The sequence below is a fragment of the Micropterus salmoides genome, unplaced genomic scaffold, assembly GCF_014851395.1.
Source record: "Micropterus salmoides isolate LMB-PRFRI ecotype aquatic unplaced genomic scaffold, ASM1485139v1 Ms_hic_scaffold_6, whole genome shotgun sequence".
NCBI classification, from domain to species: domain Eukaryota; kingdom Metazoa; phylum Chordata; class Actinopteri; order Centrarchiformes; family Centrarchidae; genus Micropterus; species Micropterus salmoides.
In genome coordinates, this window is record NW_024044348.1 from 32,244,693 (window position 1) to 32,264,518 (window position 19,826).

Consider the following 19,826-nt stretch of genomic DNA (forward strand, 5'->3'; position numbering starts at 1 on the left):
TATCTTTCCATGTAGTTACTATGCAACAAAAGTCATTTGTGGAGTTGGTGACACCCTGGCCACTCCTCACACCTTTCAGTTGAAGCATTCTGGCTGATGGGGTGGGTTACTGATCACTTTAGTCACTGGTACATATGAGTACCACTTCCTTGAAGCATTCTGGTGGACAGACATCAATCCTTTCTTTTACATTCACCTCACAAATGTATTGTTTTCATGAGATCAAGGGACATTTATAGTGGTCTACAGTGTAAAGTGGTTTATAATCTACTACCTGGCATCATTGCGACTATTCATCCATTAAGGGGAAGCATGTCACACGGTCTTGGCCATGACTTAGTGTCCAAAAACAACTAATCAAACTTGGACAAACTAAAAGACTTTTAAGCTTAATGAAAAATGGGACATGATTTGTACAAAAAAATTCTATTTTAAGAGGGTTGTTTCAAAGTTTTACACACTTATGTATATACAGCCTGCAGTAGGAGAGAGTAGGGAAATTTGTCTTCAGAGAAAAATGACATTCTCGCATTTATATAAGCTTAGTGTACTGTTATCTTTAGCCAGTTAGTTTTATTTAACAGAACAAAACATAACTATGGTTCAGTGGTTTACACCGTACTATGTGACCTACAGTGTGCAACTCACTACAGCCATTGTCTGTGAACAGGCTCGCTTGACAATGGCTTCATTATAAGCCAGACACAATCTGTAAATACTGTGAAATCTGAGTGTGTTTATATACATATATATATTTACAAATGTAAGTCTACCTACAAGTCCATCCACTTATCCACGTGGTACTGTATGTACAGTATATATGTCTGTATGTAAGTACACAGTCTGTATGTATCTGCTGGGGGGGCAGTCCTGTTGCAGATGTTGATGCTGTCCAGGAATTTGCCTTTAACCCAAATGTTTCCAGAGCCTAAAGAGGCAAACAAACCTCCAATTACAGGATCGTTAATGAAATACTGTTTCAGTTGACCAATTGAAGGCTGCCCGAGACGAGATAAGGAGAGGGGAGTTGCTGTTGTCTGTCACTGCACAAAAATATGCATGGTGACGATCGACTGGACATGCGCTACACTGAAAAAAAAATCCATCAACACTTCCACAGCGTAAAATAGTGTACAGTATTACTTCAGTATTTGCAAATATAAATGAGTGGGTTAATATAATTTCACTTGTTTGCATTGAAGGTTTATTAAAAAAAATAAAATAACCAGCCACATTACTGCCCTTGTAACTAAATAGTTGTAATCTGATTCACAATTTAAAAAAAGAAACATGGGTTCATTTTAGTAATGAGCAAAATATGTTGCTCATTTGTGTGATCAGATGTTGTGCTGCTTAAAGTAAAATCTTATTTCAAACAAACTGAAATGACATTTTCAGATGGTTCTTTTTTGCAGTGCATGTCTAACAATAAACAATGCACTTGGTTCATTCCAAGAGAAACTAATAGTTGGTTCTGTGAGGTGGAACGAATTGGCAGCCATGTGTCCTGACTAGACAAAAGTCTATCAGAGGGTCGAGCACATCAACACTGCGTCCTTCAGACCAGCGCTTAGATTTTATTGCTAGTCATTCAACCGAACACAAATTGTGAAGATAATATTGCATGACAATAGTCTTTTGGTAAGTCCGTATTGGTGCAATAATGCTGCAGTCACTCACTCTTTTTTCTGTTACGCTAACCTCCTTTATATGTAGAAAATTCTCTCAACAGCATTCGTCAAACAGGTATCTATAAAACCTACAGCTGAATGAAACGTGGCATGTTCTCCGGGGATCATCATAAAGTATTCTGAGAAATGTAGGTAATAACTACTGAAACAGAGGTGCACAAGGCTGACTGAGAGAAAGTGTGCGCTACAAACGTGAAATTACTTATTTACGTTTATATGAATATTTGTGTAATTATGTGCATCCTTTAATAATAGTTCCTTCACAGGCTTACAATGCATGAGTCATTTTGCTTTCCATTTCCTGAGCCCTTCTTTGCCGATCTCCACTGTGCATTGGCGGGGCAGAGACCACAGTGATGTGAAAAAAACACTGCTTTCATATGTCACATGTCACTTTCATCTGTGATCCAACAGTTCAGGTAACAACCTAGATTTCAAAAAGCCATTTTAGTGAAAAAATAAACCTATACAGTCAGCAAATAACCTTATGTAGAATGTTTGTACTTATCTTATTACCTTTTAAAACGGATAAATGTAAATATTGATTTTTTTGTTTTTATTTTTTAAGGGTAAAAAAATATTGATTTATTTAAAGCTACCTTTCTCCCCTACATAGGGAATTAAACATTTAAATAGATCAGCATGTCTGGTGAGTGGAGTCTTGTAAATAAGAGGTTGCCACTTCAGTTGCTTCACAACAGCTAACAAACACTAATCCCTACCTCATCACAGTGTCAGCTATTAGAAATGGTTAATATTATGTAACAAGATGACTCCTGTGTCCCAGTTGGTTAGAATATATATGCAGACAGGTGTCAAATTCAAGGAAAAATCTGAATAAATGAGTGAAGAAACATAACAGATGCAAATGCTTTCACACAGGTGCACTGCATGGTACAATTAAGCAATTAACATCCAATTATGCTCTGTATACTAAGTAGGCCCAGTGATTTTTTGTTTATCAAGATGGCAAGAGGAACAGATCTCAAGGATTTTGAAAGAGGGTTTATTGTTGGGGCATTAATGGCAGAAGCTTAAGTCACAAAACTAGTGTTTTAACAGAAACAGTAACAAAAGTGACATCTGTATTTGATTCATGGGAATATCGGTTAATAGGGTAGGAAAGTGTGGTCAACAGCAGACATTTGATGACCGTGATGCTTGTGCATTAGTGTGATATATATAGAAAAACAGAAGAGCAACTCTTTCTCAGGTGACTGAGAATGTCAATGCAGGATGTGATCAGACTGTGTTAGCAAGAACAGTCAGTCAACAGTAACATTGCGAGGGATATTAAAGTGGGACAGCAGTGCATAAACCCCTCATTACAAAGATGAATGCACATTTCAGAGCTCAGTGGTGCAAAATCCATCCGCACTGGTATACAGAGCTGTGGAAAAAGTGAGGCAGTCAGACAAGTGGGCGAGTGCATGTGTGGCGTACACCCAGAGAACAGTACAGGCCTGAATGCATGCCCACTACAGTGAGGGGATCCATGGCTCCTTCATGCTTTCGGGGGGATTTTGCTGGCATGGATTGGGTCCACTTGTCCCATTAAAGGGTATGTTCACTGCAAATCAATACAAAATATCAATCTACACTCACTCTTGCCATGGTGTATGGCTTTTAAGAGTAAACGGCCTTCAGCAACCTCACCTTGTTAGCTAGGTTTGGCTGTTCCGCATCATTTCTATTCCTCCTACACTGTCAGTTAATGAGTGTGTTTTAACCTACATATTGAATTTATGATCATTAACACCTGTCTGGTATAATTGTTTAATCATGCACCTGACGATATGCCTACAAATCCACTGATTTTGTGCAAGTGTACCTAGAAGAATTCATGCAGTTTTGAAGGCAAAGGGTGGTCATACCAAATTTTGAAGTCGATTTATCTTCTGTTTCACTCTCATTGTATTTTGTTAATTGATAAATAGAATCTATTAACATGTCTATTTATGAAAGCATTCTTACTTTACAGCATTTTTTCACACCTGCCTAAATCTAACACAGTACTAAATATTTTGTGTGTGCATGTGTGTGTGCGTGTGTATATACAGTATCTCACAAAAGTATGTCTGCCAAGCATGTCTCCAGACCAAAACCTTATTGAGCGTCTGTGGGACATCCTCAAACGGAAGTTGGAGGAGTGCAAGAGGACTCCAGTGGCAACCTGTGAAGCTCTGCCCAAGAGGGTTATGGCAGTGCTAGAAAATAATGGTGGCTACACAAAATATTGACACTTTGAGCCCAATTTGGACATTTTCACTTAGAAGTGCACTCACTTTTGTTGCCAGCGGTTTAGACTGGCTGTGTGATGTGTTATTTTGAGGGGACAGCAAATTTACAATGTTATATAAGCTGTACACTCACTACTTTACATTGTAGCAAAGTGACATTTCTTCGGTGTTGTCACATGAAAAGATATAATCAGATATTTACAATAATGTGAGGGGTGTACTCACTTTTGTGAGATACTGGATAGCTAGATCAGTGTACTTGGATGATTGATATGAGTTCACAAATAGACAGCAAAACAATTCTTCAAAAGCTACTGGTGACCAATACCCCTGAAAACAAGAAGACATCAACCCAGCTCTGAGGGGAGAGAAGAACATACACGTTGTGTGTTAAATGAGTTTCTCATTTAACACACGAGCTGATGTTCTTCTTCAAGTCAAATACCTGCGAGCAAGGCACTGATCTCCAGTGGAGCGGATGACACCGGACAGCAGTGCCTGTCAACCCCTTGGTGTGTGTGTGTGTGTGTGGAGATGTTTGACACTCCATCCCCCTGCAGTTACTCCTCCAGGTTGGTGCCAACATGCCTGATTAAGCGAGGGTTAAAATAGTCTTTGTGGGTGGTTTGAGTCAGGGGAGCAGGAACAGGTGGCGAGAAACTGGTGAAGCTTCTATGCCTTCAGGGACATTCCTGAGTTCACACTACCCAGAGGACCCTTCATGGTTTCTGGATTTCCTACTGCACGCATGCACACACAAGGGACACCAATGGACTTTGAGTTGTGGGTAATGCAAGTGTAAACTGCCAAAGGGTGAAACCAGAAGAAAGTAACTTGAACATTAACTTTAGATGTGGAGTCATGTTGTAGGAACAGAGAAACACTAACAACTAATCTGAACCGATCTGATGCCGGTTTAAGACATGACTTCTTCACTCCTGTAGATAGATTTTTTTTTTTAAAAACATCATGTACACCACATACACAAACTGAGTATTAATACAGAATCTTTTAATACTAAGTACAATACAGAAAAACAGTGGTAAACAAAGAAAAGTCCTTGTCCTTGTTTGTGCCGTTTTTTATGTCAGGCAGGAGAAAGTGAGTGTGATGCATGAAACAAGATTTAAGACAGAAAAATCATTCTAGTCTCAACAAAAGAGACATTTTCAGCTGATGACAGTAATGGTGAAAAGGGGTCATTCAGAAGGCTTCTAAAGTGCAGAGGACGCTCCGTAGGGACCACAATGTACCGTGAGTCAATAAGTCCTTTTAACTTTCTTCAAGTATGTTACAGCTCCAAGCAATGAAGAACCAAACAGTGTGTTTTCACTGAAAATCTACATTCAATCAAGATGCCTTTGTCATGATAATTTCTTCAGACATCTAGACAACAGTCTACATCCATCTTATTAAAGAGCTTCCCTCACACTAGGGAAATACACCTTTAAGTTTTCAAAAGATTTTAGTAACTGATAGTCAGTGACAAGTCACTAAGTGATGATGTGTTAAAGATGGAGTTTGAGATGAAGCCCTGGGGGCGTCTGGAAAGTTAAGTCCTCATGTGTGCGTGCATGTGTGGTCTAAGAGCGAACCTTTGGTCCTCTTCACTTGGTCTCGGAGAGCTTTGCAAGGCCGGCTTGGCGAAAGGCCGTTCGGTCCCTCATCTCCAACACACAGTCCCTCACCATCTCTGCAAACATGGAGGGCCAGAGCTTGTGTAGAGCCTCACCCTTCAGATTGGTGTCTGATGCCCTTTGGACCAACTCCTGGAGGTACTGCTCTACCATGGAAGCACGCTCCGATGACTCCACGGTGCCCTCCTGTGAGGAAAATAAGTAAAGCTTGCATGGTCAAGGTCAAGATAATGTCCGTTTTGGAATTCCTGTCCATGCATGATTATATAAAGTTATGTCTTAGAGAGATGTGAAATAACTTAGTAGTAGATAAAATGCTGTGATATACTGCTTTAAATTATCTGTACTGTTTACATTAGTGAGCATAGCATTGTTTTTAACTAGGAACCGCAGCACAATAGCATAGAAAGTGAAATCAGATGTGCTGTTGTAACGTGCATTCAGCAAAACATCTGTGATGGCACACGTCATAACTCCTGTGACATTTGCACACACACACACACACACACACACACACACGCCAATTACACATAGTTGATGGTGAGTGTTGATTCCTGTCTGAGGGTGCGCTGGATTTATGATAGCATACCCTGATGCCTTTTACACAACAATACTTGTGAGTTGGTAAAGCATTCTTTTGCCACCTGATGTGGCAAAACACATCACTTAATGTGTGGGACATAGCCAGACTTATCTCAACACTTCATTTTAGCGTGGGCCAGCTTTGCTAACTTTTAAGTAAATTTCAAGAGCAGTTGCCAGTTTCTCAAACCACATGGCCAGTGTTAAAAACAGAACAGACCTCAGGGCTCTCTGCGTTGCAGTGTCTGTTTGGGTAGTTGAACAGCGCTCTGCTCAGACCTTCTCCCAGGAGCTTCCCGTTGTCTCGCAGCTCCTCCGGACTCAGCCCCGCTCGCCGGCCACGCCCCTCCAGCAGGAATTGCAGCTGACGCTTCCTTCAGGGTGAAGAGAGAAGAGTGATTTAGACACAGAGTGAAGAGACACAAAAGACACCTGGGGAAACAGTGGCTGAAAGTGAGTGACACCAAGGTAATAAAGGTGTGTTCGTGTGTCCATCAAATAACAAGCAAGGTTTTCATTTGACTTGCTTAAGAAATCCATCAGCAAGAAAATTCTTTGGAAAAACACCTTCTTTCATGAGGTGACATCAATCAAACTGTCACTAAATGACGTGTTAATAATTTAATAAATACTTCTATAAATGTCAGTGTTTTGATTTCACTCATCAGTCAGCATCCGGATGTGTACACGTATTAAAGGAGTATAGAGGACTTTACAAGTGATGTAAACTAAATCAAATGATGCTGTCTATCAGTACAAAATCTCACGTGATACACCATTGCACTAACATGTTCCACAGGCCAGTGCCAGGATGCTGAAATAGTCTTCGCAGGGGAGGATTGTGGCAAACATCCCATTGTTATGTCCCAGGATAATGTCTCCTCTGTGTCTGTTCTGTTGAATTGAAGGTGAACCAGGTGGTTTAAAAGCCACTCTTACACCCAGCATAAAAAACCTGTTGTGTATTTGTTAATAGAGTGTAACCATCCATTGAAAGAACAACAGTTATAATTAGATTGTCCAACTTAGTCAAAACATTCTTGTCTACAGTCTAGTCTACTAAATTGACATTTGAAAGAATTTTGTGTAATGACATTATGAATGTAAGAAGGAAAAGGAAAAAGAGTAGGCTAAAGTGACTCTTGAGAAAAAGTCTGTGACGCACATTTACATAAGTGAAGGCTTTATTTGACAAACATAATTGATAAACCTAAAGAACCTAAAGAACATCTGCGGTATCCCCAAACCCTGTGATGTTAGAGCCTTCCTCAACACACTGACCTATGCAGGAACCAAGACACCTCAATAGTGTTTCTTGTGAAACTCAATGAGCAGCTCTGTGGGAACATTAAACAAAAACTGTTCCTTGTGTGTTCTGTAGATGTTATAATGGTAATCTTGTTTCCTTTCTCCAGTATTTGTTATCCAGAAAATATGCATCATATGACATACAGGTTTTAATATTTTTGAATAAGCGGTCAAATCTAACAGCCTTTAGTGTAACAAATGAAATAGACTCACTGAAGGGGGACGCAGAAAACAGTGATTAAGATTTCAGTATAGAAGCAAAAATAATCTTCTTCTTCTCTGCTTTTGTGTATTATCTATCTATCTATCTATCTATCCAACAGTGTATGAATAAGGTGAGCTGCAGCAAAGATGCAGTTATCCTAAAGTTTACTAGCTCATTTTCAACATCAATAATAATAATAATAAAGATAACATAATACAGTTTTATTAACAAGCCAGATAATTCCACCTGCCAATTTTCCAATCTTTGGAGTAACAGTAATACTGTGTGCAGCTTTTCTTTCGACCTTTCACAATCTAGTCTGCCCTTAACCAAAGCAGATAATAAGAACCATTAAAAGATATTCATGTGCGTGACAAATTCAGCAGATTTTTGCTTCGCGAGGATGTTTTTCATTAACCAAGAGTGACAGACCTCAAGAGCTTTTGGCTGGAAATAAAGAGGAATGTTTGTGTCGAAGTGCCAAGTACCCACCCTTACCCTGAGACGCATAGTCTAATTCCCCTGGCTCCTCGGTGCCAGGCTCTGTCTCGCTGTCTCACACAAACGTGAACACACACACGCACACACAAATGTATACACGCAAAACGCTACGTACAGGCATGCACCTACATGTACAGTAGCCTATACACTCACAAGCTGTAACGCAAACATACCCACATTTAGGAATCCACACATTCTTGACATATCTAAACGAACAACATACACAGTCCAGGACACAGCACACACCTGTCATTATATTGTAGTTAATTTTATGTTGTGATTAAGTGTCTGAGAGTCTTAAGTACTCACCTGGACTCTTCTAGCAGCAGAAGGAGCCGGCAACGTGGAGTTTCAGTGGCTGCTATATGCCCCAGTGTCCCAAACACACGCTCTGCAGCGATCACATCATTCATGGTCACCTGAGATAGACACACAAACAAGAACTTACACACACAGCAAAAGATCTTTCCAGGAGAATTTATTAGTAGTTATTATATTTGTGTCGTATAGGACTGCACTAAAAACCGAGCTGATCCTCACCTCCTGTCCATTGATCCTCTGCAGGTTGAAGTGGTGGAGGCGGTAGATGACGAAAGAGCGCCAGAGAGTCAGACTGACCACTGGGTTGCCCTCTTGGTGGATGGTCAGCTGGTCCAGACGCCTCACCTGAGCCAGTGCCGCCAGCTGGGGCAAACGGCTGATGCTGGTTTCCAAGAAGATCAGGTGCTGTAAAAAAAAATTGGTTTTCAGAGAGGTAGAACTATATAGCCACTGTATTATATATTTGTTCATGTCTGTAAGTTGATCATGGCAAAGACTGGCAGGGTTAGGAGATAAATTGCGTTTGGAGAAATCTATTTAAAACATATAATGTGTGTTTTCAGTAAACTGTAAGGTGCTTTGGATAAAAATTTTATTATATTATATGTTACATGAGCAACAAGGTTTTCATTCATAATATTCAATAGAAGGAATACTATTTGTTGACTTTCTGGGCAAAAAACTTAGCTAAGACAATGACAAGCTGACGAGTAAAACTGCACTTGTAAAAACTAAATTTTAGGTTTAATCCAAAGACAATCTAAATTTCTTTCTCTACATTTCCCTCTCTTTGTTTCTCTTTGTGGCAGCAAGAAGAGTTCACTACTAAAATAGACATCTTTCCTGATTAGCTCTGCCTCTTTGTGTGCATCAGGGCATTTTATGCCTAGGAGCAGGAACACCTGTGAGGCAGCGAAGTGGGGTTGAAGTAAAAGCATATCAGAGATTGTAGTCGCTAGGGTTAGTCGACACCATGACCAATGACCGCTAAATGAACTCTTTTCTTTCCCTTTGAAATCAGCGCTCTCTTTACCAGAACACTGGAAGGGTGAGAGTTGTTCTGTCACAAACACTTCTACTGAGGAGAAATTGATGAGTTCATGCAGGAGGTTCGGAATTAACACAACACGACTGTCCAACACCTTTACTATAGTTATCTGCAGTAAAGCTGCAGTCTGTCTGATGATGCTGGATAAAAAAGTTGTACATTTGATTAATATGGTGCACTTGTTCTACATTATCCATTGCCTAACATAGGAAATGGTTCAGTGGGTAATGGCAAGAACTGATGACAAACAAAGATTATTTGGTTGTGAGAGGGCAGGTATCTGCCAGCCAACACCTCTAAAATCCTCACTTTTTGTGTGAAGTCATGGCAGTTTGGTGCTTGACAACATTCAGCATTTACTACAAACACATTTGAAGGTCAAATTAAAAATGTATAATCTTCTTTTCTTTTAATTTACGTCAATAACGTTATCCCATCGCTCATTATGCAGTGTGGCCAGTGCCCTCACCGAAAGATTGGGGAACTTGACCCTTATCCGCGGCAGTGTTGGTACAATGGCGTCAAAGTTGATGTAGCGGAAGGTTATTACAGTGACAGCACCAGCAGTCTGAACTCCCCAGCCCCTCTCCAGGGCCTCCAGGGCCCCAAGTCCGAATAAACGCAGGGTGTCTCCATCTAGCTCCGCCAGGTGACTGTCAGAGAGGGACAAGCTCTGAACACTGCCGCTCCCTGTTTCCACAAGCCTGCAAAGTACACACACACACACACACACACAGAGTCTCTGGAAATCAGTCTTGATATGCTGAAAGCACAGAATGTGCTGCCTTGTGAAATTTGAAGAATATTTTTGGGCTTAAAATGCTTTGCTTACATTTGTTTGAAAAAGCAGGCATTGCGCTGAAAGAAGAAAAACACTGTAGCTTGATCACTACAGAACATGCAGTGGTCTTCTCAATGTCCGATTTGTCTTGCCTAATTGCTTTCTATTCTCCTATACCACAGTTGAAGTGCCCTTCCCTGATAAGAGAGTCGTGAGAGTGGAGAATCGGGGCATGTCTCAAGGAGACTTAATCTCCCTGCCAGAGCCCAATGGTTCAGCCCTCTGGGTCTGCTGACACTCAGGGGACTTTTCAGTATAGCAGGGCATCAGATGGTTACTGGCTGCACGCTACTCAACACTGATCATTTTGGGTTCAGCCCGCCAACAAACTAATCACCCCTATTCATATTTCACACTCTTCCAATCTTGCTGCAATAGAAAGTCATAGTGATTAGAAGACTAATCCTTTGATTACAGAACTCAAATCCAAGATTCTTGTTGAGACCAATTTTTAGAAAGTGTGTGTTGAGAGATAGAACAAGAAAAGGAGATGAAAAAGGACAGCAGACATACTGTAGACCGAGAGGTACACATAAAGAAACAAAATAAAGCTTTGCAGTGACTGAAGCTTCTTTGAAAGGGCCACCTTTGTTGCACGTACAGTAAGACTGATTTCCCAGGGGTGACTCCTCTCTATACAGAAGGAGGAGGAACAGTTTCGTCCTTTGTGAGCAGCACAAAGGGGATCAGAGATTTTACGAGAAAATTTTACGGTATTATTAAAGGCCATCTTCAAAATAAGAGGTATGCTATGAGAGAGGTATGAGGTAAGATGTATGCTTGTAGTCTTGGCCAAATAAATAAGGAGGTCCAGGAAAAACAGCAGAGAGACAAGAAAAGAGATGGAGACAGAGATCTACTTTTTAAGTAAGTGATTCTTATTTTAGTTTTTGTCCTAGACAAAAAAAAAGAAGATTATAGTATAAGAGGTTTTTTTAAATCATACAAAGTCTTAAACACAATGTCTTGGAAGATAAAAATATCATATTAAAGCTTTTGGTTTATTACATACAGTTTATAAAAGTCAACCCAGTCATATTGAAATGAGTTGTTTGGTGCATCATAGTAATATGCTTTTGATTACGGCTGAAGTCTTTAAATTCCTTTTTTTTTTACCACCAACAGTCTACAATCCAAAGAAACTCTATATACTATCACATAAAACAAAGAAAAGCAGCAAATTGTCACAAGTGAGAAACAAGAGAGTTGAGTATTCTTGAAAAGTGAAAACAGTGAGGATGGTTGATATGTAGTCACTAACCAGTAATCGTAGTGGAATATTCCACAAGCCCACATCATATGTATAAGCTGCTGCAGGAGGAACATGACACGATGTTGACATCAGGTTCTCAGTAGGTGATACTCAGTCACTTTAACTGATTCAGTCTTGTGTAAAAGACAGGTGAATGGGCTGTTGCCTAAGGAGACAGCAAAGTGCAGGACCAGTTCAGACCATGGCTTTCTGTGTGTGCTGTCTGCTTGTCTGTGTCTAGAGAAGTACATGGTGCGACTGCCTTGGAGTCACTATTAATTAGTTCAGTTAGCTTAAAAAGTACCCTTTGCGAGAGTTATAGCTTAACAAAAAAGCAATAAATTACTTAACAGTATACACAACATCTGGAATAATCGTGTACAGTCTGAACCTCCCAATAAATCAGTGACTGACAAGATTCATTCCATTCAATCATCATATTTTTGTCCAGACACATTACTCTCACATGATACCTAAGGTTATTCTCCATGCACCCTGTATGAAAGCCATTCTTCATCAAATGTCGAGGGATGGTCATGCCATGGAGATACTAAGAGAACTGGATATGGTGGGGCATTTGCAGCTTTTACTCCAAAGACCATGATTACAAAACACATGTCTGTAAAACTGTTGACAGGTCACCTTCAACAACCCCCAAGGTCAATTATTAATCTGGTTCCTTGTTACACTACTAACTTGTTAAATCAACATGGCCATTGACAGATGTGAAAAGGCCTCAAAACAGTGGATTCTTGCAGTGAGTGAAACTACAAAAGCAGGTATAAGAGCAAATAAGTTAAAAGATGAGTGTACTCTTCCAGATCCTTAAATGTGCATTTTAATGAAAGAGCACTAAAAGCAGGTGTAATACTTAAAGTATTAAAACCAGACCTGGTAGTGAAGACATTTTAAAGTTGCAAAGTCCAAGTGTGTCCTGTTGTAAGCCCACAAATGGACAGAAACATGGGACTTGGCCAGCAATAGATGGGGAGGCGCCAGACACTGAAAAGCAGTTTAATCACCAGGATATGCCACGGCCCCGAGATGTAGGATTACCAAAGGCAGTAAATCAGGAGGAGTTGGAGAGCGGCGCAGGAGACGGAGCGTAACATGTAGATAAGTCACATAAAGAATGAAAGTAACTTGTGTGCGCCTGGAAGTGTGCCAACAATATACTTTGTCACATATTGTTCCCACATAATCACAGCTGAAAGGCTGCCAGGTGGCCCTGGACCCTCTTCTTCCATGAGCCCAGCAGCTAACTCTGAGAGTGAACAGAACAAGGCTATGAAGACCGGGCGAAGAATCTGTCACATTTATGCCGATCCTGCTCTGGCATATTAGACTGTGAATCTAATTCAATTAGGGCTATCTCACTTAATCCTACAGGAGTTTTAAAAAGGACATCTGTCATCTCTCAACAACTTAATCCCCCCCAAGACATGGCTTGTAGCATTCACATGTCTCCAATTGCCTAAATACTGTGTGGTAGTGACGTATGAAACATTACTCTCTGAGCTGTCTTTTCAAAAGAACATTTCATCATTTCACTCCGTTAAAAAGTGAAAACAAATAGCTCAAGTGGCAGTTTGTGGTGCAGTGCAGATGTTAGGCTTACTTGGGTCTGAGTCCTACATACTGTTACTGTGAAGTGTGTTTCAACAGTGTGTGGCAGTTCTGAATTTCAGGTTTCATTCTAGGAAGCTGCTGAACTTCTTTCTCACCATTGTGAAGATAACTCATTGATTTATGTGCCTGCAAAACCACCTGTTCAGGATCTCAGCACAGCTCATAATTAAATGAATGTATGAATAGTACAAAGTGCCTTTCTGTCTCCTCACATGGTGACCAACCCCACTTTAGGATTTCTGAGTAATAACTCCTCCACTGCCATGCAACCCATGCTCCCATCTCTCGGGGGAAATGAGGTCAAATAAAGCCTAAATTCTTTGCACAGAAATAAACTCCTGCTAAATGTGCTGTCAACATTCACTTTAACCTCATTCTAATTTCTCACCACAGAAGGGGTGCAAATGCCAACCAGATATGACATTATGTTAATTTTTTCCCTAATCTTCATCACATTTAACTATCTTCTGAGGCATTGTAATTTTAACCCTTGATACAAAAATACGTGATATAAAATACATTTTGTTCGCCATGGTGATTGATTACATATATTAACTGGAAAAATGTGTGTAATAAATAGGGATGCCCCAGATGTTTGGCAACCGAAATTAATCGGCCAAAAATAGCAATAAGTAAAAAGACTAAATAAGACTAAATAAATTTTACAAAACAATTACGTTGAAATGTTTGTAGTGTGGACGCATTTTAAAGTGCCCGAAAAACATGCAAAAATCACCGTTTGCAGACACTGTTCTCCTGAATTTTCTCCAAGCACATCCACTCCATCTGTGGCTGACAGATTCCAAAAATGGTCTGAACCGCTTTGAGTGTTTCAGTCACTCGTTTGGTGTCTATACAGTAGGTGTCTTTACAGTATGGAAAGAAAATTAATTGGATTATATTCACAGAAAGTATAAAACATTAAATTTGTCAATTAGTAAGTAAATGGACACATGTAATTTACTTTACTGGACCCTCTCGGGCCTTGGACCCACCCACCATAGTCTTTCCAAATCCTGCGGGAAACACTGAGTAAAAAGCATATTTTAATTTAATTAATTTAATTTATGCAATGGTAAAAAAGGCAAAATAAACGGGAAAAAAAGTTAAAAACATTGTTCGGTGTTTTTCATTATATCCGGTTTTGGCTTAAGCCAAGAATTTTCATTTCGGTGCATCCCTATAAATAAATTGAATCATTAATGCACTATTTGCAACTTTTTCCTTTTTTTCTGTGTCTGCACATTTGTAATATTTAAAGACGCTATTTTCAGAATTGCACTGCAAATTTTCTGAATCCTGAATGAAAAATGAGAATACATAGCAACAGATCTCATCATATGAAAAGGACACTATGAAGACCTTTTTTTCTCAATTTCTCAAGTTCTTAATAAACTTAAATCAATTAAAGTTGTATTTTACACCTAAATTGTCTCTAATTGAGATGATAATTCTCAGAAAGGAAATAGAGGGCACTCCTCAGTTTGTTACTCAGGAAGAGACACACACGTACACGCACCAAGAGGTTGCATTGCTCCCAAGGCTGCCACTGAGCAGATCCAGATGTGTGGATGTGCCAGGTCCAGCTCCTGAACTAAATGGGAAACCAAGAATCTGTTGAGATTCTGGGGTAACAGGATTATAGCTGCAACTAAACATATACTGTCTCTTCTGGGTGCAAAAGAATAACATCCTCCTGCTGTTAGTAATTCCTGGGAATTCTCACCCCCAAGGACCTGATGCATGATGTAAAGCACTAGTGAGGCCAGAGTTTTGACTCACAGGCCTCAAAAAACAGAGACAAATTCATCCATATTTGCTCCTTCAAGCTCTACATTGGGGAGAATGGATTAATTTTCTTTAGCATCAAGTACTTGGACAGTTATCTGAGGTCATCTGGGCTGCACCGTATAGGCATTATAATCCTTTAATAAACCCATGCACTGTTGAACAAAACATCCTTTAAATTTCACACCTACTAAACACATACCCAGACATTTTGAGTATTTTACCCTCTGACTTTTCAGTCACAGACCTTGCTTCTCTTTCAGCTGGTGGTGCTGTGGTTTGTAAAGGCCTTTGTTATTTTGCCACTCAATGCAAGCCAAAGTAATACAACTCCCAACTCATAACAGTGTGGTAGAATGAATCGTGTGAGTCCTGTTTGTCACCATAACCTCTTAAGCCACATGACTGAAATTATAATAGACACTGTAAAGGAAAGCTATTGCCATTGAGGGACTCTGCTTCGGGGGCATATTCATATCCTGGTACAGGAAGGAAAAGCCATCTTTGAAACATGTAATAATAGTCCTTAAAACAGCCCCCACTTTCATCTCAGCCCTCCCCCTCATAACTCATCCAGACCAGGATCACAATCTGTAACCAGGATGATCTCTCTACATGTTCTATTTAGACTATTCTCTGCACTATAACTACATGTTTTGCCAATTTCAGTATTCAAGTTGATGGCTAGTGAACACAGCTCAGCGACCCTCTCCAATGAATGACAAAGTTAGCTTTCTTCAGTGGGCTGTATTATGTGTGTGTTTGTGTATCTATGTCTGTCTGTCTGTACACCAATTTTCAATTACCTCATGTATCATTGCCTGAAGAAAAATTCCATTCTACTGATACAATAGAGGTGTCATAATGGCAGATATCTCAAAACCTTGTCAAATAAAACCAGAACTATCTGCATGGCTAGATACCACGAGGGAAGATGTGTTTTGTTTTTGTTTTTTACAATTTGTGTAACCAGATCCTTTACTTGATTTTACAATACATTTGTCAGTCTGTAAATTATCATGGAGTCCAACAGTGTCACGGTCTTGGGTTTTATTGTGGTGTTTTTCTGTTATTTTGTTAAATGTTCTTTGTGTTTTATCCATTGCCTCTGTTTTCTTGTTTAGGTTTTGATATTGATCTGTGTTTCCTTGTTCTCTGTTGTATTTAGTTTCTTTTATGCTGGTGTATTGTCGGTACCTTTACTTCCTGTTTTACTGTGTAGTTTAGTCTGCTCCTAGTGTGTGTTGTCATGTTTTACTTCCTGTGCTTGTCTCTGATCGTTTCAGTGGGTTCACCTGTGTCTAATTAGTTTCTCCCTCACCTGTGTATTTAAGTGGTTGTCTTTCTATCACCCCTTGCCAGTTCATTGTTTTCCATGCCAGAATTCTCCAGTGCCTTGTCTGTGCTTTTGTGGATTACTTTGGATTTACTTTCAGTAGAATTATTCACCGGTTGTGTTTTGGACTGCTTTACCACCTCACCTGTAAGTTTCACCCTGTGCTGCAATAAACCTCCCTTACTCACCAGTAGCTGCTCTGTGTCTGCATTTTGGGTCCAAACCTCTGTTTCCAGCATTCAGCCAGGTGGCTGATTCTGACAAACAGAACTCATAAAATCTATAATCAGTTTGTATTTCATAAAGTTACTAGTTACCTGGGGTGGGTGACTCTTTATTTATTTATTTTTTTTCCTTCTTTGACTTTATGTAAACGTATATGGCAGAGTGGATGTAGACACACATGCATTTTTGTCTTACTTGGGATCTCGCGGGCTGTTGGGACGGCTGTTGGTGCGGAGTCTGCTCTCTGTTCCACCTGATGGTCGTTCTGGTCCTGAGCCTGGGCTTACCCGCCTGATAAAGAGAAAACAATTCTTTTCAGAACCCTCTCAGATGAAGGAGAAGCAAGTCTGTAAAGCCAGGCTCATATTAGAGGGATTTTAAAATCCAAACCAATTTTGAAATCAGCTGAATCACAAACATATGTAGACAGTTACTGCAAACATGAGACTGGTTTAGAATTATCAACCCAGATGAGTCTGCCAACAGCTCTGAAGGGTTACAATTGAATATATAACGGATATTCCATGCCCAACATCATTTCCCAACCAAGGCCTCAGACTGGATTTTCCCTTCCAATGGTCAGGAGAGGAGACTCATGAATACTGTAAAAATCAAACCTCCTGGAATTCAAACACCAAGATACATTCATTCCTCATGTTTTCGGGATCCCATCTGAGCTACATTATGTACAGACTAACCAAAACTAAATAAGACTGTTGTAGTGTTTGTCATTTTGACATACTGTATAAAAATATTTACTGAATCCTTCACAATTTTATTCCCTCCAGCATGAAATCTCACCATAAATATCTGACAATGCCTAACTAAATAAACACTTAATTTAACAGCAGCTTGAGAAACTGAGCAAATTAAATAACATTTTCATTTCTCATTCTTGATGTAATTGACAAATATCAAATATATAATAACAGATCCTTCAGCCATTCTAACTGCTCTGTGATGCTGTTTATAGGCACGGTGCTGTTAACTGCTAACTGCTGAATGCTGATGTTAAACTGGTATAATGTTTACCATGTACACCATATCAGTTTACCATGTCAGCATGCTAACATTAACTAATTGGCACTAAACACAAAGTACAGCTGAGATATTAGCTTTGCAGGTATTTGGCACCATCAAAGTTATTGCAATTCATCCTCAGGGGGGCATTAATGTCTGTACCAAATTTCATGGAGACATTGCACTAAAAAACCCAAATGTAAACCTCATGGTGGTGCTATAGGAAATGTCAAATCACCCAAGTGGTGGACCAACAAACCAACTGACAAACACTGTAATCCATAGCCTAAAAAGGCCAATATATCAGTAAAGTTCAGTTTAAGTGACTTAAATGTTCTGCTGATGTGGCGTGTACCTGGGTTCATCTGGAGAAGGCTCCTGTGTGAGGCCATTGGTCTGGGCAGGGCTGTGGACAGGGCTGTTCTCTGGACTAAGTTCTTCTTTGGCACCATTTGTTGGTGGCGGCTCCAGGCAGGCCCTGACGCCCTCCCACTGCTGCGCTGCATTACGGATCGCCAGACGCCGCTTCTCCTTGATGAACGAAACACACACAAACAAAGGACAGAGAAGGTTTCAAATGACAAATCTTCTTAGGCAAAACACAGAGGGCATAATAAGCTAATGGAACCTCTGTCTATCTTTACATAATCACAGGCAAATGTCTTGCTTGTCTCTGAGATATAGTATGTTGTTGAAGACAGTATGAAAACTGCTTACTGGCAGATATCACACTTCACTAAAGTTTGATCTGAAATTGTATATGCATGTGTTGGTCCATTTCATTTGCTTCTGTTACCACAGCATTGTGATTTAAATGCAGTTGGCTCTTACAGCAGTAAAAGTGACATCCCTACCCTGTAAGAGAGAAGATTTCCTTGGCCAAGCAGTAGTTTCGATCTGCTCAGTTATGGAATGTGCCACTCCCCAATGCAGGGGTGAGTCAGTACCAATTCATAGTGAATCCTTTGCCCTTACGAATTCTTGGTTTCGGCATTCAATATAACATTGTCTCAACACCAGGGATTAGCTGGAGTTAGGTTACATTGTCTATGTGTTCCGCACAGGGACCATCTCTCAGCAAGAGCAACCACTGCAGTGCAGACACTGCAGGAGGACATCAGCATATATACTTTCTCACACATGCACGCACACTCACACACACAGATAAAACCGATGCCTGTGCAAGACAATTTAAAGAAATAAAGTATAATTTACAGACCCATTTACAGATACAGTACCTCTGTGGACAGTGTATCCCTCCCCATACAGTAAGAATGTTACCAATGGGCACTTGCTGTGTTATGTAGTAGTGATGTGGATACATTTGAAAAGTTGAATGTCCATTTCAACATCTAATACTGTATTTAATGTTGCACTAAAACACATCCTCAATAATCACAAGCACATATGATAAAAGACACGTGACATGAGGGAGAAAGATTTGAACATTTTATAGGTTTGGCATTACATATATTTTAATGGGCAAGCTGATAAAAAGTACCATTAAGAGGTTTGTGTCCTGTCATTCGCAAAGCCAGGTTTGTGGACATTGTGGAGGACTACAAATACCTGGGCGTGCACATAATATAATAATAGATAATAGATAATTAAACTGGACTGGGCCAAGAACACTCAAGCCCTTTACAGCAAGGGCCAAAGCAGTCTCTATTTTCTGAGGAGGCTCAGACAATGCTGAGGATGCTTTATGAGTCTGTGGTGGCCAGTGCTATCCTGTTCGCTATAGCATGCTGGGGCAGCAAGTTGAGGGTAGCGGACGCCAACAGGCTCAACAAACTGATTTGCAAGGCCAGTGACGTTGTGGGGGTGGAGCTGGGTCTCTACCGGTGGTGTCAGTTAGGAGGATGCTGTCCAAGCTGCATGTCATCTTGGACAGTGTCTCCCACCCACACCATGACGTGCTGCTCAAACACAGGAGCACTTTCAGTGCAAGACTCATCCCCCCAAAATGCACCACAGAATGCCACAGGAAGTCATTCCTGCCTGTGGCAATGTCTGACACATGGACACTTAGTTATTAAACTGGACATTGGGTAGAGCGGGTTGGCCGTTAATCGGAAGGTCGGCGGTTCAATCCCTGGCTCCCCCTGGTTGCGTGTCGAAGTGTCCTTAGGCAAGATACTGAACCCCGATTTGCCCCTGGTGGCTGTTCCGCCAGTGTATGAATGTGTGTGAATGTTAGTT

General features: G+C 40.3%; 1 protein-coding gene across 1 annotated transcript in view; it reads right to left on the reverse strand.

The window, feature by feature from the left end:
* Positions 1–4,921: 4,921 nt before the first annotated feature.
* The window catches only part of LOC119890764 (leucine-rich repeat-containing protein 49-like), a 31,523-nt gene continuing 16,618 nt past the window's right edge, over positions 4,922–19,826 (reverse strand). Inside the window, exons 12-18 of the mRNA XM_038702161.1 lie at positions 17,980–18,155; positions 16,800–16,895; positions 10,003–10,237; positions 8,705–8,890; positions 8,474–8,583; positions 6,371–6,524; positions 4,922–5,754 (exon numbers count right to left, since the gene is read on the reverse strand). Of these exons, the coding sequence (XP_038558089.1) occupies positions 5,539–5,754; positions 6,371–6,524; positions 8,474–8,583; positions 8,705–8,890; positions 10,003–10,237; positions 16,800–16,895; positions 17,980–18,155 (1,173 nt within the window). The 3' untranslated portion in view covers positions 4,922–5,538. The remainder of the gene's footprint in view (positions 5,755–6,370; positions 6,525–8,473; positions 8,584–8,704; positions 8,891–10,002; positions 10,238–16,799; positions 16,896–17,979; positions 18,156–19,826) is intronic.